Source organism: Emydura macquarii, unplaced genomic scaffold, assembly GCF_026122565.2.
Source record: "Emydura macquarii macquarii isolate MOO-44397 ecotype Brisbane River unplaced genomic scaffold, CSIRO-AGI_Emac_v2 contig_3322, whole genome shotgun sequence".
Taxonomy (NCBI): domain Eukaryota; kingdom Metazoa; phylum Chordata; order Testudines; family Chelidae; genus Emydura; species Emydura macquarii.
The window spans coordinates 725806-747279 of record NW_027133459.1 but is presented as its reverse complement, the minus strand read 5'-3'; the positions used below and the strand labels follow the sequence as shown (position 1 = coordinate 747279).

The following is a 21474-nucleotide window of genomic DNA, read 5'->3' as shown; positions in this document are numbered from 1 at the left end:
TCTCTCTGCCCCCCATTCCGGCCCCCCGCCATGCTCTCTGCTCCCCCTGCCTCCCATGGGGGGCTGGGATCTCCTCCCACCTTACACCCAGGGGCCAGGCGAAGGGGTAGTGTCTTCGGTGGTGGGGAAACCCAACCTTGATTTAAAATTGCCCCCCCACCCCGGCTGGAGAATCAGCCTTTGGCAACTTGTCCCAGGGGCCTCAGAGTCTCGGCTGCGAGAAGGGGAAACTGAGGCAGAGAGCAGGGCAAGGGGGAATACACAGCATGAGCAAATCAAGAGAGGAAGCCGGGCCACAGGCACGGGAATTTTTCATCCACGTGCCTTGGGGGGCGAAGTGGAGACCCAAGAAAATAGAAATTAAACCACCCCACAGCGGGTCCTCTGAGAGCCCCGGTGCCATGGACCCCCCCACACACACACACAGGGCGTTAGATCATTAGGGTCAGGACGGGTCAGTGCCGGGTGAGGGGAGGGGGAGGACTGAGCATTTCCCCAAATAAGCCGTGGGGCCGGCGCCTCAGGTCTGAGCTCGGCCAGGGCTCGGCTCCAGCCACGACCACATCCTCTACAGCCAGGACCGAAATGGCTGCTCCAGGAAACGCTGCAGGAAGTGGGGAGAGGGGGCTGGACCTGCCCTTTGGGGGGCTGGGAGGGGGCTCAGCAGGGAGTGGGGCAGAGGACTCCGTAGGGGGCACTTTCCCCTTGGAGTCAGGGCTGACCCCAAAGCCTCAGCGTGGCACTCAGGGGCACTGTCTGTTACCCTAGAAAGAGGGTCCCCGAGGCAGCGTCGCTCTGCGGCTGATACACAGCTGCCCCACCCCAGAGCAGGCTGCATCTCGGTGCTGGCTGAGCCGTTCTGCATGGTGTTATGTGTGTCTGTTCCCAACCACTCCACCCCAGAGCTGGCTGCATATGAGAGCCGAGCAAGCCTTCCTCTGCAGTGTTATGTGTGGCTGTTCCCCAGCCACCCCACCCCAGAGCCAGCTGCATTTCCAGGAAACTCAATTTAACAGGATCCCCCCACCCCACCCCGCCGACCCTCCCTACCCCACTTGCTGCTCAGAGCTGGTGTTGTCAGCCCGGGGCCCTGCAGAGCGGCTGGGAGCTGCAAGGCATGCTGGGAGACTGAGGTTTGGCCGTGGTGGGCCGCGCTGCTCGAAGACGCCGTCTGCTTCCCTTGGGCAGCACTTCCTGTAGCAGCGCCGAGACGGGCCGCAGCGACCCAGGCAGCCGTCAGCAGAGAGACAGGGCCGGGCGCGGGGGATGCAGCTCCCAGCCTCGCCCCGTTCAACCCAGCATGGAGCCCACTGGCCTTTTCCTTGTGCTGGGTGAGTGACTCCCCGTCCTCCCGCCCCTGGACCTCTGCCTCGTTCCCCCTCCTCCTACCCCCTTCTCCAGCCCCTGCCTCCTTCTACAGCCCCTGCCTCCTTCTCCTCCAGCCCCTGCCTCCTTCTTTCTCACACTTTCTCCCTCCACCCCCACTTCTCCCCACCCCCGGACGCCTGGGTTCCGCGGAGGATTAACTGGACTGGAGCCCGTCTCCAGCTGTTGGCAGATTCCCTTCCGCACAGCCGGATTGTGGCTCCTGCCCTTCACCCCCGCCTCACCCTATTCTCTGCTGGGGGAGGACCCGCCTCAGTTTCCCCATTGCACTGCAGCTCAGCGCCTGGGTGTGTTGTTTGATAGGCACTTTCTTGCCTAGACCCCCATGGAGAAAAGCCCCCCCCCCCCCACGAATACACACAGTGAAACTGACATGAATCGTGTCTGTTTCACCCCCACAGCTACCAGGTCTGGGGGCCCTGCCCCATGCCCGGCTGTGCCCACAGGGCTCCCCAGCTCCAGGCCCGGCTGGCTCCCCGACAGACAGCGGGGTGGCCTGGCCTGGCTGGGCTTCCCCAGATCTGCAGGGCCCTGGGAGCCCCAGATCCCCAGTGGCCTGCCAGGAGCCCGGCCTGCGACCCACGGATAGTGAGTCAAACCGGAAACATCCCCACGCCCAGCCCTAGGGGAACCAGAGCCCAGGTGTCCTGACGTCCAGTCCCAGCCCCACCCGCTGACCCTTCTCTGGGGCCAGCAAAGACTGGTTCCTGACCCACTGACCCGCTTTCTTTCTTTCTTTCTTCTCCTCCCCACAACACAATCGGGTGGATTGTAAATCTGGTACCCAGAGTTCTTTGCCACACATCGCTCCCTCCTGCCCCCCAGCACCCGTCCCACCCCATAGCGCTCACCCCCCGGTTCTCTCCCCTCTTACAGCCTGGCTGCAGATCCTCCCCTGGCTGGCGTCGTCGGAGAGACCCGAGTCATCCCCTGGTCTGTGCAGGGGAGTTGGAAGGGGGGGATGGGCTGGGTCGGGGCAGGGAAGGGGGCACGGGGCCTTTCCTCTCTCCTGGGGTGGCTGCCCACAGCCAGACCCTGAGGGTCTCCTGCCCCCGTCCTGCGCACGGCTGGGACCCTTGGCCTGGGGGGAGCCGTGCCCGAGGGTGCAGGCTGCGGCCGCGGCACAGACCGGACACCGGGATGGCACCGATGAACCTGGCACCGCTCCCGGGCCATGATTTCCAGGCGCAGCCGGGAGGAAGGATCCCCTGGCAGCGGGCTGGGGCACGGGGCCGGGAGACGTGAGGCTGGGTGGGGATCTGGGGCTATCCCACTGGGCGGGTTGGGGCATCTGCGTTGGACCCACTGTGTGTCCAGACGTCTCTGTGCCCTCGGATCTACCCCCCGACTCCTTTGTTCCCCTGGTTCATCCCTGGATCTGCCCCCCAGCCGCCGCCCACACCCCCTCCGTGCCCCCGGATCCAACCCTCTGTCCCCTCTGTGCTCCCAGATCTAACCCCTCCCCCTCTCTCCCCAGAGGGCTCCGGGCCAAGGAAAACCTTACACCCAATTCTGCGGCTGCACCCGCCGGGTCCCCGGTACCAGGTTGGCGACACCGTCACCCTGACGTGCACAGCCCCGCTGCTGGCCGGCCGGCTGGGCTTCTGGTTCTTCCATGTCACGGATCCCGTGCATGTCAGGGCCTCCCCTGAGACCTCACGCAGCTACCAGATCCCCAGCCTGCGGCTGGAGCACACGGGCGCCTACACCTGCCGGTACTGGGTGGAGCAGGGCGGCCAGGAAAGCCTGTCCCCCGAGAGCCTCCCCATCTCCATCGAAGTGACGGGTGAGGCCCCGTTCCCGTGGCTTGTGGGGCGGAGGGTGGGGGTCTCTCTCGTGGCCACAAACGCCAGCTGGTGCCCTAGGGAAATGGTTGGGCTGCAGATGAGACCCTCCCTCCCCCAAAATTCACGGATCCACTCGATTCCTCTTCAGCCCCCTAGTGGCACCTGGCGGTACTGCAGCCCCAGACCCACTGTGCCCCGCAGTGGTTTCAGTCGGTACTGCAACCCCAGATTCACCGTGCCCCCCCAGTGGCGGCAGGCGGTACTGCACCGGCAGGATAGCGGCCTGGTGAATTATGTTGCGTTGCGTGGGTTATCTGCCGTGTGCTGTTTCCCAGACTGGGGGAGTGACCGGACAGGGGGTTGTCGTCTGATTTTATCATTGTTTTCAGGGTCTCACCAGCCCCTTCCTCCTTTTCCCCTCCCCCACAGATGTGTCCCCCTCTGCCTCTGTTCCAGACCCCCCAGCGGCCCCCACACTCTCTCTGGGCTCCCCAAACCCTGTGTATTACCAAGGGGAGCAGATTCAGCTCAGCTGCTCCGCTCCCGCTGGCGAGGAGGTGACGGGCTACAGATTCTACAGGGAAAGAAGGGACCGGCTCCCCAAGGAGCTCCCATCTCCCAGCGGGGCAGCCCGGCTGGAGCTAAGGGCTGTGGTGGGGGCAGAGGGGCCCTACACCTGCCACTACTGGAGAAGTGTGTCGGGGAAGGAGGTCCTGTCCAGGGAGAGTAACAAGGCCTATGTCACGGTGCTGGGTGAGTCTCCCTGGCCGAGGCAGAAAAATATCTGGTTTGTTACCTTCCCGCTGGTGGGGCCGATCCAGGGTCAGGGAAACACGGGGTCAACTCAGCTGATCCAGATCATGATGACATCCTGTGATCATTCCAGAAGGTGTTGCCCGTAGGTGGAAGGCCTGGGCCCCACAGCCTGCCCCGATGGTGCCCAGGGTCCGAGGTTCCCCCCACCCCAATTCACTTTCCCCTGATCCTTGGAGTTCAGCTTTCAGCTCCTACCTGCTGTTCCTCTCTGCCAGCCCCACAACGCTGCCTCCTGGTGCCCCCCAGCACGGCTAGTGGGTTCCTGCCCCGCACATGGAGCAACTGAGTGCTGGTGTCAGTGGGTGCAAGGGGGGCTGGGTGTTAAGGGGGTTCAGAGACGGCCTGTTGGAGGTATCGGCAGTGGAGGGGGGCAAACTCACCATGGGTGGGGGCAGCTCCCCCCCTCTTGGCGATCCTTTGCTCCTTGGCTGGGCATGTCTCAATCCAAGCTCCCTCCCATTTCCCCTTCCCTCCATCTCTTCTCCCCCATTCCAGCCCCCCCAGCGGCTCCCACACTCTCCCTGCACCCCCCAGAGCCGTTCTATCTCCCAGGGGAGCGTGTGACACTCAATTGCTCGGCGCCGGGGGGTGAGAGGCTGCAGGGATACAGGTTCTACTGGGGCCAGGAGGGGCCTATCTTGGAGGAGCTCCCTGCCCCGGATGGGGGCGCCCGGCTGGAGATCGTGGCCGAGATGGGGAACGCTGGACCCTACACCTGTGTGTACTGGACCCTGCAATCCGGGCGACAGATCCCATCCGAGAGAAGCCAGCCGGTGTCTCTATCAGTGCAAGGTGAGGCCCCTAGCCCCGGGGGATACAGTGTGATATGGGGGTGTCAGCTCTCTGGGGTCTCTCCCCACATCCCCAGCCCTGGACCCTCCCAATGTCTGCAAACCACCCTCCGTCCAGCCACCCGTCTGCCTGGCTCCCCCCCACATGTGTGTGTCCAGATGCCCCCTTGCCTGGGGCAGCCGGCAATCCTGCCCCACTGTGTTGCAGCAGCAGCCAGGCAGGAACCAGTTTCTGCCCCATTGGGGTGTCAGGAGCATGTGCTGCCCCGTGGGCATTTCAAGGCTGGGATGGGGGCCTGGGTTGGGAGATACACATCTGCTGGGGAACCCACCCGGCTGCATTGACACAGGGCCAGTGATGGAGATACCCCCCCCACACCCCTCCATCAATTGTCCTGCTGGTTAATCCATACCCTATTAAAAACCTGCACCTGAATTCGTCCAGTTCCAGCTTCCAGCTGTTGGCACATTAGGATCCAAACATACCAGGCAGGTCAGACCATTGTCTGCTCCAGTGACATGGATTATCCAGTCTCTGGGTCTCCCTGCCCGTATCCAGAGGGTCTTTCCCCTGCACTGACCCCGCTGCATCTCTTCCAGCCCATCCAGCGGCCCCCACGCTCTCCCTGCACCCCCCAGAGCCATTCTATCTCCCAGGGGAGCATGTGACACTCAGGTGCTCAGCACCGGCGGGTGAGATGCTGCAGGGATACAGGTTCTACCGGGGCCAGGAGGGGCGTATCTTAGAGGAGCTCCCAGCCCCGGATGGGGGCGCCCAGCAGGAGATCGTGGCCGAGATGGGGAACGCTGGGCCCTACACCTGTGTGTACTGGACCCTGCAATCCGGGCGAGAGATCCCATCCGAGAGAAGCCGGCCGGTGTCTCTATCAGTGCGAGGTGAGGCCCCTTGTCCCGGGGGTGCAGTGTGATATGGGGGGTGTCAGCTCTCTGGGGTCTCCCCCCACATGCCCAGCCCTGGATCCTCCCAGTGCCTGCAAACCACCCTCCGTCCAGCCACCCGTCCGCCTGCCCCCCGCCCCACATGTGTGTGTCCAGATGCCCCCTTGCCCAGGGCAGCCGGCAATCCTGCCCCACTGCGTTGCAGCAGTGGCCAGGCAGGAGCCAGTTTCTGCCCCATTGGGGTGTCAGGAGCATGAGCTGCCCCGTGGGGTGTTTCAAGGCTGGGGTGGGGGCCCTGGGTTGGGAGATACAGATCTGCTGGGGAACCCACCCGGCTGCATTGACACAGGGCCAGTGATGGAGATACCCCCCCACACACCCCTCCATCAATTGTACTGCTCATTAATCGCCCCCCCCCCATTAAAAACATGCACCTGAATTCGTCCAGTTCCAGCTTCCAGCAATTGGGGCATTAGACCTTTGTCTGCTCCAGTGCCCTGGATTATCCAGTCTCTGGGTCTCCCTGCCCGTATCCAGAGGTTCTTTTTCCTATGCTGACCCCGCTGCCTCTCTTCCAGCCCACCCGGCAGCCCCCACGCTCTCCCTGCACCCCCCAGAGCCGTTCTATCTCCCAGGGGAGCGTGTGACACTCAGGTGCTCGGCGCCGGAGGGTGAGAGGCTGCAGGGATACAGGTTCTACCAGGGCCAGGAGGGGAGTATCGTGAAGGAGCTCCCCGCCCCGGATGGGGGCGCCCGGCCAGAGATCGTGGCCGAGATGGGGAACGCTGAGCCCTACACCTGCGCGTACTGGACCCTGCAATCTGGGCGAGAGATTCTATCCATGGGAAGCCGGCCGAAGTCTCTATCAGTGCGAGGTGAGGCCCCTGGCCTTGGGGGATGCAGTGTGATATGGGGGGTGTCATCTCTCTGCGGACTTTCCCCACATCCCCAGTCATGGATCCTTCTGGTGCCTGCAAACCTCACCCCCATCCTGCCACCCGTTCTCCTGGCCCCTCTGCCCCCCATATGCATGGTCTGGCGGCCCCCTCACCTCAGGGCAGCCGGCAATCCTGTCCCACTGTTGCAGCAGCCCCTCGGCAGGAGTCAGGTTCTGTCCCCACTGGGGTGTCAGGAGCATGTGCTGCCCCATGGGGTGTTTTACGGGCCGGGAAGGGGACCCCGGGCCGGGCGTCTCAGATGTTTTAGGGAACCTGCTTGGCTGGATTGAAACATGGCCAGTGACGGTTAATCCCCCCCTCATTAAAAACCTGCACCTGAATTCGTGCAATTCCAGCTTCCAGCCGTTGGCGCGTTAGACCTTTGTCTGCTCCAGTGCCCTGGATTATCCAGTCACTGGGTCTCCCTCTCCCCACTCCAGGGGTCTCCCTCCAGCACTGACCCTGTTGTCTCTCTTCCAGCCCCCCCACCGGCCCCCACGCTCTCTCTGGACCCCCCGCACGCCGTGTATCTCCCAGGGGAATGGGTTCACCTCAGCTGCTCAGCTCCCGGGGCCGAGAACCTGACGGGCTACGGATTCAACACGGCACGGCCAGAGCAGGGCGCTGAGGAGCTGCTGCCGAGCCGGGGGGGACCCCGGCTGGAGATCCAGGCTGCGATGGGGGACGAGGGGCCGTACGCCTGCCGGTACTGGAGCAGGGTATCCGGGCGAGAGATCCCCTCCGGGCGGAGCCGTCCCATCGCTGTACCCGTGACGGGTGAGGCTGTCCTGCAGGTGCTGGCGGGGAGCGCGGGAGGTGTCCGGATCCCCCCTCCTGATCTCCCCCACTCAGCTTCCTGCAGGCCGTGGCTGGTGTCCCAGGATGTGTGGTGGGGTTGTAACGCCAGAGACCCCCCAGCCAGGCCCCTGCCCCCTTGTCCCTCCTCGCCCTGCGTGGGGACAAAGATCCGGACGCTCGACAGAAGCAGGGAGGGATGGAAATGGGGGGTGGGGATTTAACCTGTGAAGTGCCGGGTCCTGCCCATGGGGGTCTCACCCCAGATCTCAGGCTCTGAGCCGGGCCCAGCCTCCGTAGGAGGGATCCCAGCAGGCGTGAGGGGCTGAGCAGGGCTGGTGGGACACGCCTGGGATGGGGGACCCAGTCTGAGGACAGGCCTGGCCCTGTGGGAATGATCCAAGCCCAAGGACAACTCCGAGATCTCCCAGCTCCCGGACCCACATGGGACCCCCGCCCTGTGCCCCTCTGACCCCACCACTCCCCAGCCTCCCCTGGCTGCCCCATGACAGCCCCCAGAGCCAACCAGCAGGAGGTGCCAATGAAGCACAATGTGCAGACGTGGGGCAGGGGCTATGGGAGGCGACCCAGGGGTCTGGACCCACCTGCTCCTACACCCTACCCCACGGCCGGTGGCACCAGACATGGGCACAGACTCCCTTCTGCGCTGGCCCCCCAGGGCAGCTGGGCTGCAGGGTGAATGGGGAAAATGGGGGAGGAGGTTGGGGGCCCAGACGCACTGGGGGGGCGGGTCCCCGTCTCTGGGCTCACTGGCTAATGAGCTGGGGTGTCAGTCTCAGTCGTTTCTCTTCCTCTCCCTCCACCCCAGAGCCGCCCCCCGCCCCCCGGCTGATGCTGGCTCCCTGGCACCCCATGTATGTCCTGGGGGAGCGGGTGACCCTCCAGTGCCAGGCTCCCCGGGGGCAGGAGGCAGCTGGATACAGATTCCAGGGGCAGCGAGGGCAGCTGGAGCTTGACAGGGTCCCAGAGCCGACGGGGGGCGCCCGGCTGGAGCTCAGGGTCGCCGTGGGGCCGGCCGGGCCATACGTCTGCACGTACTGGACCCTGCGCTCTGGACGGGAGGTGTCATCTGAGCAGAGCCGGCCCGTCTCCATGCCTGTGACGGGTGAGCCCGGTCGCGTCTCCGGCACCCCGAGCCCTGTGCCCTGGAGTGGCTGTGGGAACAATCCCCCCACTGAGCCCCATAGCGGGCAAGGGCTGGGGGGAAGGGCAGCCGCGGAGGAGCCAAAGGGGGCACAGGAACAGGGATGGGGCTTGCTGGAGGTGGGCAAGGAGGAGAAAGTTTTGCACATCGGGGGCGGGACGCCCTGGACCAGCCGCTGGCAGGAGTGTCGGGGGGGCAAAGAGCCGACCCTCTGCAGCTCCCCCCGGGGCACAGGGAGACCCTCTGCAGAGGGAGGCCGAGACAAACGCTCGTTTCCCCCCAGATCGTCCCGGGAGCCCCTCGGTGTCCGTGTCTCCGGATTATCCGGCCTACGTGTCTGGGGAGAGGGTGGAAATTCTCTGCTCGGCGCCCCCGGGTGCCTCCCCCGCGCAGTACGAGTTTTATGGGACCGGGGAGCCCCTCGGACCCCGGCCGGGAAACGCATCGTCCTGGCAGACGGATCTTCCCACCAGCGGCAGCGGGAACGTCACCCTGTCCTACTCCTGCGTCTACACGCAGCTGATCCAGGGGCGCCCGATCCCCTCCGATGCCAGCGACGCCATCTCCCTGGCTGTCTTCCCGGCGCCGGCCCCCCCGGCCCTGCGGCTCAGCCCCCCCCAGCCGCTCTACGTGACGGGCGAGACGGTGACGGTCGAGTGCCTCATCCCCCCGGGGCCCCACCTCGCCCAGGCCCACACGCTGCTCAAAGACGGGCACCCCCTGCTGGAGAAGTCTGGGCCCCCGGTCGCCCTGAACGTCTCCCCCAGCGACAGTGGGAACTACAGCTGTGGGTACAGCGTGGCGCTCCGGGGGCGACGCCTCCCATCACCCCCCAGCCGGCCGATGCCACTGGGTGTCATTGGTATGGACCCCCCCAGCGCCCATTGTGCAGAACAGCCCCCCTTCCCTGCCCCCACCCTCTGCTGCCCCCTAGTGCCCATTATACGGTATAGCCACTCCTTCCTCACCCCACAGCACTCTGCTTCCCCTGATGACCCCCCCTCTGCTGCCCCCTCAGATCCCCCTCCCCAGCCGGAGCTGAGTGTGGATCCCCCGACTGGAGCGGTGAGCGAAGGGCTCCCCCTGAACATCACCTGCAAAGCCCCCGGGGATGCCGCCGAGCGGAGGTTTCATTTCTACAGGAACGGAACCGAGATGGTCCCCGGGGCCGCAGGGTCTGAGATCAGCACCACGGAGCCCGGCACCAGTGCGAGAGACAGCTCAGTGCTCAGGTTCCCGCGGGCCGGTCCCGACAGCGCCGGGGAATTCACCTGCGCGTACGAGGAGAACGTGGCCGGGAGGTGGATCCCGTCACCCAGCAGCCAGGCCGTGAACGTCACCGTGACAGGTGAGGCCTCTGAGCACACCCCGCAATAACCCCGGCACCCCAGCCCCAGCCGCCCCACGGGAGAGACCCTGGAGCCAAGAGAGACACGTGCTCCCCACGGGTGCAATACCGGAGGCTGACACCAGGTGGCAGCATTTACACTCCGGGGGGTCCCAAAACTATCTGGCAGGCAGAAAATCCCTGCTTAAAGGGGAAGGCCCAGATTGTCCCCTGTCCTGGATGGGGGCGGGGGGAGTTAGTGGGGCCCCAGACGCTGCCCTCCCGCCCCTGTTCCCGGCTGTTAACTCACCCCCTCCTTTTTCCAGCCTGGGCGCTGCCCATCCCCCTGGTAGCTGGGTGCGGCGGCGCGGCCTGGGCACTGGCTCTGCTGCTGCTGCTGGTCTGCCTCTGCAGGAAAAAGAAGTCAGGTGCGTGGGGCGGGGAATGGGACCCAGGCATCCGGGACGGCAGCATTCACACCTAGGGGGCTGCAAAGGATCATGGGTAGTTGGGTCCCTTAGATCTCCAGTGCAAAGGACTGTGGGTAATTGGCTAGGGAAAGTCTGCCATGCAAAGGATCATGGGTAGTTGGGCACCTCAGGACTCCGCTGCAAAGGACTGTGGGTAACTTTTGCCACTAGGGACTTCCTGCAATGGATTGTGGGTGGGTTGCAAGAGCATGACCCTGGTGCAAAGGATGCTGGGTGATTTGGCTGGGCGGGGACGAGCAGCATCCAAGCTGGGACCCAGCCATCTTCAGGGGGGCAGGATGGGGGAAGGGGACCCGGGCAGCAGCACAGATAATTCACCCCTTGGGGTGTCCCCCCCCCACATGCCCCAGGGCAGGGAAACTGGGATGGGGAATGGGACCCAGGCGTCTGGGATGACACGGTGCCCCCTCCCACCCCGACTCCCCCGGGGACACTGCAGCTCCCGGCGGGGGAGGCTCCATGGCACCTCGCCTTCATCTCCCTCTCTTTCCTTCCCCAGCTGGCCGCCGGCTTTCCACGTAAGTGATCGGGGGGGGGGGGGTCTCGGGGCCCTTCCGTGGGGCTGGGGGAGACCGTTTGGTCCCTGGTGGGGCAAATCTATTCCAGCAGATCCCTGGGGATAGAACCCAGGAGTCCGGGCTCCCCCCCCTTCCCCCTGCCGCCCATCCTCCTGCCCGTAGGGCAAAATTCCCAGATTCCACCCCCCAATTCTATCCCACTGCCCCCCTCTTTCTACCCCCCTGGTGGCGACATTGGGAATTGCAGCCACCACCACCCCAGGCCGAGCCCCATATTGATCCACTTCCCCGCCCCCCACTTCTCCTCCAGGTCCTACTGGAAGAGCAGGGACCTGCGCCGGTCACGGATCATGAGACAGTAGGTCAGGGGGCGGAGTCTGGCCTCCCTGGCCCCGCCCCCCTCCCTGCCAGCCTGGCTCGCTCACCCCCTCTAGTGGCGTGGGGGGAGGCATCTGGGCACCGTGCTCCAGCGACCGGGGGGGGGAGGTTGTGGGGCCCATACGAAAAAAAGATGGGGTGAAGGGATGTCTGCGGGTGGGGAGCTGGGGTCCCTGTGGGGTGTTGGCTAGATCTCAGCAGGGACACGGGGGGGGGGGGCACTCAGGGATCATTCAGGGGGTGGAATGATGGGGAGAGGAGGATGAAGAGAGGACGAAGGGCTGACAGAAGGGAGGGGGAGGAGGAAAGTGGCCACCCAGAATCCTTTGCAGCAGTGGGGGGGGGGGTCACATTGGAGACATGCCCCCTGCAGGGCCCGCCCCCCATTGACCCACTGCTTCTGCCTTCGCAGGTCGGCCGACATCTCGGGGGTCAATATAGGTGAGTAACGACAGCCCCGCCCCCCAGGGGGCAACCCTGTCCCCCCCCGGCCTGGTCCCAGCCTCCCCTTTAAGAGAGCGGTTTCTGCCTGCCATGCCCCGGCTTCAGTGGGGCGTGATGTGGCCACCTAGGGGTGATTTGGGAGAACTTCACCCCGGGGAGAGCAAATTTGAGTCACATCCTTGGGGAGAGCTGGGGGGCAGATATGGGGCGAGGGGAGACGGGGGCAGGGGAGGAGAGGGGGAGATGGGTCCAATATGGGGGGCCGGGGGAGCCCATCTGACCTCCTGCCCTTGCGGTTAGCTCTCCAGCAGAAGACCCAAGGAGGCTGGCTCCATGGGGCCCCCCAGGACTGGGGGCTGCTCCCCAAGTTCCCCACAGAGGTGCCCAGGCCTGGGAGAGCGGCTGGGGGGGCAGCGCCCCCTAAGTGCCAGAAGGGGGATGAAGACGCAGACTCTGGAGCTGAGTTTGAATTCCCGGTGAGTTCCCCCCCCACCCTGCCCCACGGTGCCCCCTGCCCAGCCCTCCCACCCCACTTCCTGCTCTGCCCCACCCCACTCCCTGCCCACCCTGCCCCATTGCTTACCCCATGGTGACCCTGGCCAGCCACTGACCCCCACCCCACTCCCCGCCTCCCCACCTCACAGTGCTCCACCCCACTCACCACCCACCCTGCCCCACTGCTCACCCCACGGTGCCCTCTGCCCAGCCCCCCAGCCCACTTCCTGCCCCACCCCCCCTGTACTCCACCCCCACTCCCCGGCTCCCTACCCAGTGCACCTCACCCCTGCCCTACATCCCACCCTCCTGCCCGCCCCACGGTGCCATGACAGATCCCTCTTCTCTCCCCCTTCCAGGACATCGACCCAATGTACACGCTGCTCACCTTCTCCAGCTCCACCTTCCGCCAGGGCCAAGGGTCCTCGGCCGCCCCGGAGCCCGTGTACAGCACCCCCATGGCGCCCCCCAACCCTGACCCCTGCTGCCAGGGGGCGCCACAGTGACTCTTCCCCACACGCCTCCGGCCACAGCTGGGAGCCAGGACTCCTGGGTTCTCTCCCCAGCTCGGGGAGGGCAGTGGGGTCTAGTGGTTAGAGTGGAGGGGGGGGAGCAGGGCGCCAGGACTCCTGGGTTCTCTCCCCAGCTGAGGGGCATAACCAGGCCCAGTCCTATCTCCGCCCACCCCCCCGCCTTTCCTGGGGGCAGGGGTTTCCAGCCCACAGGGCTCAGCCCCAGGGTCCATCCAGCCCCACGCCCTGTCTGCCAACAGCAGCCGAGGCCAGGCACTGCAGAAGGAAGAACAGAACCAGGCAAGCATCGAGGGATCCCTCCTGGCACCCGGCCACCCCCACCCGTCCTGGCTACTAGCCCACAATGGCCCCGGCCCTCCCCCCGTTTTGGATCCTGTTACAGTCCCGGCCATTGCAGCATCCCCCAGCAAGGAGTTCCACAGATCACTGAGCGCGGGGGCTGAAGAAAGATGGCCTTTGGCTTCTCCTAACCCTGCTGCCCCCTCAGTCCGTGCGGTGACCCCCAGCTCCCGTGTGTTGGGGCCAGGCTCACTAACCTGCCTGTAGCCACTGGCTCTGCACCCGGCCTGATTTTCTAGCCCCCCATCCCTCCCTTCAGCCCCCTCAGCATTTTTGGCCCTCTTCTCTCCTGGCGGGGACGGAGCCGGAGATGCAGCGATGGTTCGGGTCCAGCTGGCGCTGGCCTGGGGGGGGGGAAGGGGCCACCAATAAAAGCGTCTTTGCAATGAACTCGGGCTCCTGCCATGGCTCAATGAAGGATGGTGGGGGGGCCAGCAGGGGGCAGGGTTGGGGGCACCCCCCAGTCTGTGCCGGACAGGAGGGACGCGGGGTCAGAGCCCTCTGTTTGCACCCCATAGCACAGGGGTCGGGGGGTGGGGGCCAGGACTCCTGGGTTTAATCCCTGTCTCTGGGAGGGGAGTGGTGTCTAGTGGTTAGAGCAGGGGAGGGAGCCTCTAGTCCACCCCCAGCTGTGCCTCAGTTTCCCCTCTACAGACTAAAGGGGTCACTGGCGCCCGTGACATCACGTCCTGTCCCCATATCCCCCCTCCCACCCTGCCCCGGGGGACCTTGGAGTTTGCCCCCCGCCCCTCCCCCGCCATGTGTCACCCTCCCTCCCCCCACCCGTTCCCTCCCCCGCCTCTGAGCTGGAGAGTCCAGAGTCCGGGCTGGCTGGCGGGCTGACGGACGGGGGAGCCCATCGCAGGACGGACAGACAAACAGACAGACCAACACCTCCCCGCACCCACTAACACCATGGACTACGTCAGCGCCCTCGCCCCCACCGCCCTGCTGCAGTGAGTGGGCTCAGACCCCCCCAAAACGGGGTGGGGGGCTGGGGTGGGGGAGGGCCCCTCCCACACGAGATGGGGGTGTCAACTCCCCCCCACCCCCTGGGAATGGGCCGTCCCGCCCTGACGTCTCCCCCCGACTTGGTGTCTCCCCACCTCGCCCCCCTGGGTCCCCCGTCATAAGAGAAAGGTCCCCCCCTCAAGGCAATGGTTTCTCCCACCTTCCCCGGACACCCCCTGACCCCCAGGCACCCCCGCCCTAGAGAATGGTTTCTACCACCCCATGTCCCCCTGCCCCGGGGATGGCACCACCCCCACAGGACAATGGACCCCCCAATTTCCCCCCCACAGGACAATGGGCCGCCCCATCCCCCTTTTCTCCCCCCAAAGGACAATGGACCCCCATTGCCCTCCAAGGACAATGGGCCACCCCCTCACTCACCCCCTCCCCCCGCAGGTCGGTGGCCAGCGCCGGTTCTGAGCTGACCCGGCGGGTCTTGGCCCCCAGCGCCCCCCCCCAGCGCCCCTTCCGCGTCTGCGACCACCGGCGGGGGGGCCGCACTGGGCTGATGGCCGGGACCCTGCAGGAGCTGCTGGCCAAGGTGAGCCCCCCCGAGCCTCCCTCTCTGCTCCCCACCCCCCGAACTCCCCTCTGCCCCCCCACTCTGACCCCCCTCCCACTGCCACCCCACCGGACCCCCATCTGCTCCCCCCATACCGCCACATCCCCCCAAAACCTCCCGACCTCCCCTCTGCTCCCTCCACCGCACCGGACCCCCCTCTACCCTGGCTCCCCCCACCCCCCTCCAACCACCCCACCTGCCCTTCCACCCTGCTCCCCCCACCCCAACAGCCCCCCTCATGCTCCCTTTTCCCTACCCCCACCCTGCTGGACCCTCCTCTGCTCCCCCCCCCCGCTGGACCCCTTCCCTCCCCTCCCCCCACTATCCCAATTCCCCCACCCCGCTCCCCCCAACCACCCCAGCTGCTCCCGCTGCCCACCCACCTTCCCCCACTGTCCCAACCTGCTCTCCACACCCCCCTGGAACCCTGCCCTCCCCTCCCCCCACTAGCCCCATCCCCCCACAGCTCCCCCCGTCTGGCTCCCTGCCCCCCTGACCGCTCTGCCCCCCAGGCGACGGAGGCGCTGCTGGTGGTGGGGCTGGCGGGGCTGGTGTTGGAGGAGGACGGGACGGCGGTGGAGAGCGAGGCCTTTTTCCAGGCGCTGCCCCCCGACACGGCCCTCATGCTGCTGGGCCCCAGCCAGAGCTGGGCCCCCCCACGGGTGAGTGACCCCCAGCCCCCGACAACTCCCGCAGGGGAGACGCCCCCATATTCTCCCCCCGAGGACCCCCAGCACAGCCCCTGCACTCCACGGGGGAGGGCCTCTGCCCCTCAGCCTGACAGGGAGCCCCACATGCCCACCCAGCACCCCATAGCAACCTCCCGCTATACACCGACACCCCTCCCCCACAGGGGAGAGGCCCTCCAGGCTACCCCCTCCATGCATCCTGCAGGGGAAAGCTCTAGTTTACCCACCTCCCCTTACCCCTGCCCCAAAAATCCCCACGAGACCCCCCCCCCATTTACCAACTGCCCCCCCACTTCTCACACCCACCCCCCAAAGCACCCTGGGAGCAGCAAAGGGGGATGCGTGCCCCATCTCCCATGGGATGGAAAGGGGGACCCCCCCACACACAGGGAGGTGGACAAAGGGGGGGGGGATTGTGGGAAGAGAGTGGACCTGGGTGTGGGAGTGAAGAAGCATTGCTAGATCTGAGGGGCGGGACTCTGACATCACTACCCTTAGAGGGCAGGGCCACATCTGGAGAAGGTGGTGACATAACTACCCCCTAAGGGGGGGAGCTTGCGGGAGGGGGACATCACCAGCCCTAAGGGTGTGGCCAGAGCTGGGGGGATGACATCACTAGCCTAAGGGGTGGGGCCAAGGGGTGATGTCACTAGCCCTAAGGGGTGGGGCTCCTGGGATGGCCGGACCCCGAGGGCGCCTACATCACTATCCCCACCCTGCCAGGCCCCACAGCGCAGGCAGCCGAGGCGGGGAGGGGGGGGGTCCGTTCTCCCCCTGACCCCGCTGTGCCACAGGGAGGGGCTGGCGCCTACGGACGGAGCCGGGAGAGGCCGCGCAAGGGGCAGGACATTGCCCGCTTCACCTTCGACGTCTACAAGCTGGGGCCCCGGGACCTCTTCGGCAGCCTGAGCGTCAAAGCCACATTCTACGGCCTCTACTCGCTCAGCTGCGACTTCACCTGCCTGGGCCCCAAGAAGGTGCTGAGGTGGGTGAGCCCCTCTCCTCACATCCCCCCTCAACAACCAGCGCCCCCCCCCACGCGTCACCCCACCTCTCACCCCGTTTCTCCGCCCACAGGGAGGTGCTGAAAGTGGCCTCAGCCCTGATGCAAGGAATGGGGCAGGTGCTGCTGAGAGCCTCCACGTACATCCGGCGCCTCCTGGAGGGGGCGGAGAGCTGGAACCAGCGGGCCCGGCTCAGCCCCTATGAAGACTGAGGCCGTGGGGCCCGCCCCCTCCCTGTCCCACCCCCACTGAATCCAGCGCACCCAATAAAACGGCTATTTAAGACCATTTCCGGACCCTCTCCCTTTCCGATCCACAAGAGGGGGCAGTGAATGGGGCTGGTGGGGGCAGCTGAGCCCCCCAGGGGCTAACTGCCCCCCAACACACAGCAGAGCACGTAGAGAACTAGAAACCTTTATAGAAAACCGGGATCGGAACAAGCTCTGCACAGTTGAGAGCAGACAAGGAGAAAGAGAGTCCAGAGCGGCCCCTGGTAGGGGGGAGAGTCCTCCAGGGTCTCTATGGTTCAGAGCAGACAAGAGGTAGTGATAAGGACCCCCTGTTGTTGGTCCTCCAAGATCTCTATGGTTAGGATCCAATAGGGGCACAGAAACCCTGACCCCAGCACCCCTTCCGGTATTCAACCCTCCGAGATCTCTATGGTTAGATGCCAACAGAAGCATAAAAACTCCACTGCAGCCCTTCTGGCATTCAGTACTCCACAGTCTCTCTATTCAGTGCTCCAGGAGCTCTATGGTCAGAAGGAGAGTCTCTCCCAGTCCCAGGAAGGGCTCAGCAATCCCAACGCTGCCCCCCAGCATTCAGTCCTCCAGAATCTCGGCGAACAGCTCCCTGCGTTTGCTCTCCGCCTCTTGGTGCCGGTCCCAGTCCCGCCGGCGCTTCAAGAAATGGGTCAGGGCGAAGTTGCGCACCAGGTGGTGCCCAAAGGGGTCGTCACGCAGCTGCTGCTCCTGCTCGGCTGGGGGAAGCACACGGATTGGGGTGAGATGTAGCCACCTCTGGGGTGGACCCAGGCCCGCCCTCGCCCGGCCTGGAGATGCAGCCACCTCTGGGGCGGGGCGTGGGTGCTTTTAACAGCACACAGGAATGGCCCAGTTTAGGACAGGAAGCAAAAGAGGATCTTGTACCCAGTCCAGGGGTTAAGGACGGACTGGCCTGAACCGGGATTCGGCCAGGACGCAGGGGTTCATACCCAGCTCGGGGGGATGGGAGGGGAAGGAGGCGCTCACCTAGCTCCTGGGCAATCTCTCTCTTGGCTGGCAGGGTGGCCCGGCTCCAGATGGAGTCCAAAACCCGGCTCCCGTGTTTGTCGCAAGCCAGAGACACGTAGTGACCCTGAAAGCAAAAGGGTGGGGGAGGGAATCAGACACGTCCCCCAGGCGCTGCAAGCTTCCCTAGCGCAGTGCCCCCCGGCCCAGCACTCACCTGCAGCCGGCGCAGCAGCTTACGCCGGGGCTTGCGGGGCACGGAGGGGCTGGCCAGGAGGGCGTCGTAGACGTGGCTGCCGGCCGGGGTGCAGGCCAGGGTGACCAGATCGTGGGGGGGGAGGGCAGCCAGGCTGCGCAGCACGGGGGAGGGGTCGGCGAAGTGCAGCAGGTGCTGGAGCAGCAGGGAGCCGTGGAGAGAAACCGAGGCCAGGGCGGGCTGAGGGAGACAAGAAGGGGAGGGGTGAGGGGCCGGGGTGGGGGGCCCCGCCCTTTGATCTCTGCCCTGTCCCCTGCCCCCCAGCCCAGTTCCGTCCAGCCCAGCTGCCCCCTACCCCCCCACACTCACCTGTTCTTCCGGGGGGCGCTGTGCCTCCTGCCCCTCCCCCGGGCCGTAGTAGGCCTCGTAGGGCAGCAGCGAGGCGAAGAGGGGGGCGCAGGCCAGCTGCCGGCCGGGGGGCTCCCAGCAGTGGAAGGCCTGTGGGCAGGAAGGGGGGAGCCAGAGGTGAGAGCCAGGAGAGGGGGGGAGGGGAGAAGGAGGGGGACTGATGGGGGGGGGCCACTCACCTCCATGAGCAGCTGCAGCGCCTCCTGCTGGCTGGCCCCGTGCCGCCGGCAGGCTCCCAGCAGGGCCGTGGCCACGCCCGGGTGCCCCTGGGCCAGCACTTCCTCCAGCCCCGGGCCCAGCTCGGCCAGCACCTTCCCCAGCTGGGAGGGAACAAAGGGGACATGAAGGGGCGTGGCAAACCCCCACAGGCTCCTCCCCCCTCCCCAAGCTCCCTCCCGGAGACCCCCCCCATCCTGCCCATGCCCTCCCCTGCTGCCTTCAGATCCCCCCCGTCTGTGCCTCAGTTTCCCCACCACCGCTGCCCCTCCGGCCCCGCCCGGCGACTGACCAGCTTGGGGGGCGCGGCCCCGATGAGGCGCTGGAGGGTGAAGTTGGCCACCCGGTGGCCCGCCAGGGCCTGCAGCTGGCCCCGGAAGTGCTGGCGGTAGAGGGCCCGCAGGGCCGGCGGCTCCGACACCTCCAGCACCTTGTCCAGCACCCGGCTGCACGTGGGGTCCTTCAGGAAGACCAGCAGGGGGCTGTGGGGAGCAATGGGGGAGGGGGAGATCAGCCAATCGGACGGCCCCGGCCTGGCCCAATGGGAACGCACCCCACCCATCGTACCGCTCACCCATCCCACAGCCAATCACAGCCCAGCTGGGCACACGCACCAGTGAGAACCAAGTCACCCAGCCAATCACAGCCCATGTGTCCTCCTCCCGGCCAATCAAAACACCCAGCCGGCTTCCAGTCATTCACAACCCAGCACAGCTTCTTCTGACCAATGAGAAAGCAGCCACCCTGCCCCGTTCCCCCCCCCCCCCCCCCGGCAGCCAATCACAACCTGCTCCTGGACGATCAGAAAAGAGCTTGCCACACCTCAGCCGATCATAACACAGTGGGTCTGCCCAGACCCAGCAGCCAATCACAGCCCACCCAGCCAAGCAGGATGCAGCCATCTTGCCCGACGGCCAATCGGAGTGGGCCCCACCCGCAGCCAATCGCCTCTCCCCTAACCCACCGTCCAGCCAATCAGGACGTAGCCCCGCCACTGCCCAGCAAGCCCCACCTCCCGACCCAATCAGCGCCTCCCCAAACCTCCCCCCACAGCCAATGGGAGCCCTTGGGAGACTCACCTGCAGCCGGCAGCTGGGTTCCGCGAGCTGAGGTAGCCAATCACGGCACAGCACAGCTCGGCGCAGGCCTCGGGCAGCTTGCGGTGCAGGACCTCCAGCGCCACCTGCAGGCAGAGGCTGGCCACCTTGTGGGGGATGAACTCTAGGGCGGAGACGGGGGGGAGCAGAGTGAGCTGGGGGGCTGCTCCAGCCCCGGCCTCTCCCAGCTGGGGGGTGCCGTGGGGCAGGGCGGGGGGATCAGCTCACCTGCGAGGTGCTCCTGGAGGGCAGCGCTGAGGTCCCGCAGGAGGGCCAGGAACGAGGCTGGGACCGGGAACTCCGCCGGCCCCTCGCTGGCAGCCCCTTTCCGGCGGGGGGCGGGGGGCCCTGGAGGAGCAAGAGAGTGAGATGGGGGTGGGGTCAACCTGCGGAACTCAGCGCCGCTGGACAGTCACAGGGTGGGGTCAAGAAGACCAGTCCCCCCCCACTCTGCTCACGCCCCCCTGGGTCAGGACCCTCATCCCCATCCTTTCGCCATGGGGCTTCCTTACCTTCCCGCCCCACACAGCCCCTCCCCCAACACCAAAGCACGTACAGCGCCAGGCACCACGTGGCTCTCCGTCCCTTCTCCCCTCCCCCATGGCAATTGGTCCCGCCCCTTCAGTCTCTCTCCCCGCCCCCTCCCCGGTTCCCATCCATACTCACCGGCCCCCGGCAGCCCCCGGGAAGCGTCGGAGCCGACCCGGGCCCCCCCCAGCACCTGCAGCAGGGTCCTGAGCACGAAGCTGGCGCGGGGGTCTCCGGCGAAGGCCCCCAGCTCCTCCCTCACGGCCCCCCCCAGGCGCAGCACCAGCTCCTCCAGCGGCCCGGCCTCCCCCTCGGCCAGCAGGGTGGGGACCCGCAGCAGGGCGGCCTCCAGCACGTGGGCCCCGCAGGGGTGGCCGGCGGCCTGGCGCAGGGCGGGCAGCAGGGGGGCCAGCAGCCGGGCCAGCTGTGCGGGCGAGGCCTCGGGGAGCAGGGCCTGGAGCAGCAGGGAGCCCGCGGGGTCCAGGGCCAGGGGCAGGGTGCGGCCCCCCGCCTCCGCCTCCGCCAGCACATTGGTGATGAACACGCCTGGGGGGGGACGGAGAGAGGGGGGGAGTGAGAGACGTACAGAGCCGAGCGCCCCGCGGCAGCCCCCCCACCCGGCGCCCCCCCAGCCCCGCCCCCCGCCCCCCAGCACCCCCCAGCCCCGCCCCCCGACACCCCACAGCTCCCCCTAACACCTAGTGACCCCCTCCACAGCCCCGCCCCCCGGCCCATAACCCCGCCCCCCAGCGGCCCGCCCATAGCCCCGCCCCCCGCACCCAGCGCCCCGCCCACAGCCCCGCCCCCCGCAGCCCCGCCCCCCAGCACCCCACAGCCCCGCCCCCCGACACCCCACAGCTCCCCCTAACACCTAGTGACCCCCTCCACAGCCCCGCCCCCGGCCCATAACCCCGCCCCCCAGCGGCCCGCCCACTGCCCCGCCCCCCGGCACCCAGCGCCCCGCCCACAGCCCATAGCCCCGCCCCCGCTCACGCCGCTCGCTGTCCGGCCCCAGCCCGGCGCGGAGGCTCTCTGCGGCCCGGCGGAAATAGGCCGCGGCGGCGGGGTCCAGCCGGGGCCCGGCCTCGCCTCTTCGCCGCCGCCCGCGCCCCTCGCCGCCGCCTCGGGCCGCCCCCGAGTCCGCCATGCCCGGCCGCTCTCCCGGCATGCCCCGCGCCAGACCTCACCCGGCATGCCCCGCGCCCGGCCCCGCCCCATCTCCCCGCAGGCCCCGCCCCCCAGCAGGGAGAAAACCCAGGCGTCCTGGAGCCCCGCCCCAGTGTTGACACATTTTTGACCCCCCAACATTGACTCCGAACCTGCCCCTTTAAGAGTAGCGAAGCCCCTTTAAGAATGGGGACGCTCTATCCCGCTTGGCGGGCGCTTCTTTATGCTCCCTGCAGGGGAAGGAGCGGGATGGTAGAATCCTAG

At 66.7% G+C, this 21474-nt stretch overlaps 3 protein-coding genes across 4 annotated transcripts; 2 read left to right on the top strand and 1 right to left on the bottom strand.

Annotated features, from left to right (window-relative positions):
• The first annotated feature begins 1300 nt into the window (after positions 1–1300).
• On the top strand, positions 1301–12737 carry LOC137143400 (Fc receptor-like protein 5). The gene is made up of 17 exons (XM_067533155.1): positions 1301–1331; positions 2263–2319; positions 2864–3172; positions 3630–3926; positions 4542–4781; positions 5342–5677; positions 6259–6548; positions 7059–7395; positions 8243–8539; positions 8862–9440; positions 9597–9926; positions 10232–10333; positions 10896–10914; positions 11225–11272; positions 11705–11733; positions 12037–12212; positions 12591–12737. Exons 1-17 carry the CDS (start codon positions 1301–1303, stop codon positions 12735–12737), a joined length of 3624 nt encoding a protein of 1207 aa, XP_067389256.1.
• A 1201-nt stretch (positions 12738–13938) lies between these two features.
• Positions 13939–16710, top strand: CIDEB (cell death inducing DFFA like effector b). Of its 2 annotated transcripts, XM_067533076.1 has the most exons (5): positions 13939–14059; positions 14511–14655; positions 15189–15338; positions 16160–16350; positions 16443–16710. In XM_067533076.1, exons 1-5 carry the CDS (start codon positions 14019–14021, stop codon positions 16579–16581), a joined length of 666 nt encoding a protein of 221 aa, XP_067389177.1. In that variant the 5' UTR covers positions 13939–14018; the 3' UTR covers positions 16582–16710. The 2 variants fall into 2 exon arrangements, with proteins under 2 accessions (XP_067389177.1, XP_067389178.1); XM_067533077.1 differs by lacking the exon at positions 15189–15338.
• Positions 16711–16767: 57 nt separating this feature from the next.
• Positions 16768–21340, bottom strand: NOP9 (NOP9 nucleolar protein). The gene is made up of 10 exons (XM_067533075.1): positions 21037–21340; positions 20182–20589; positions 19744–19863; positions 19498–19639; positions 18711–18900; positions 18382–18522; positions 18164–18292; positions 17816–18034; positions 17620–17725; positions 16768–17348 (listed from the first exon to the last, which is right to left on the bottom strand). Exons 1-10 carry the CDS (start codon positions 21209–21211, stop codon positions 17191–17193), a joined length of 1788 nt encoding a protein of 595 aa, XP_067389176.1. The 5' UTR covers positions 21212–21340; the 3' UTR covers positions 16768–17190.
• Between the last annotated feature and the right edge of the window lie 134 nt (positions 21341–21474).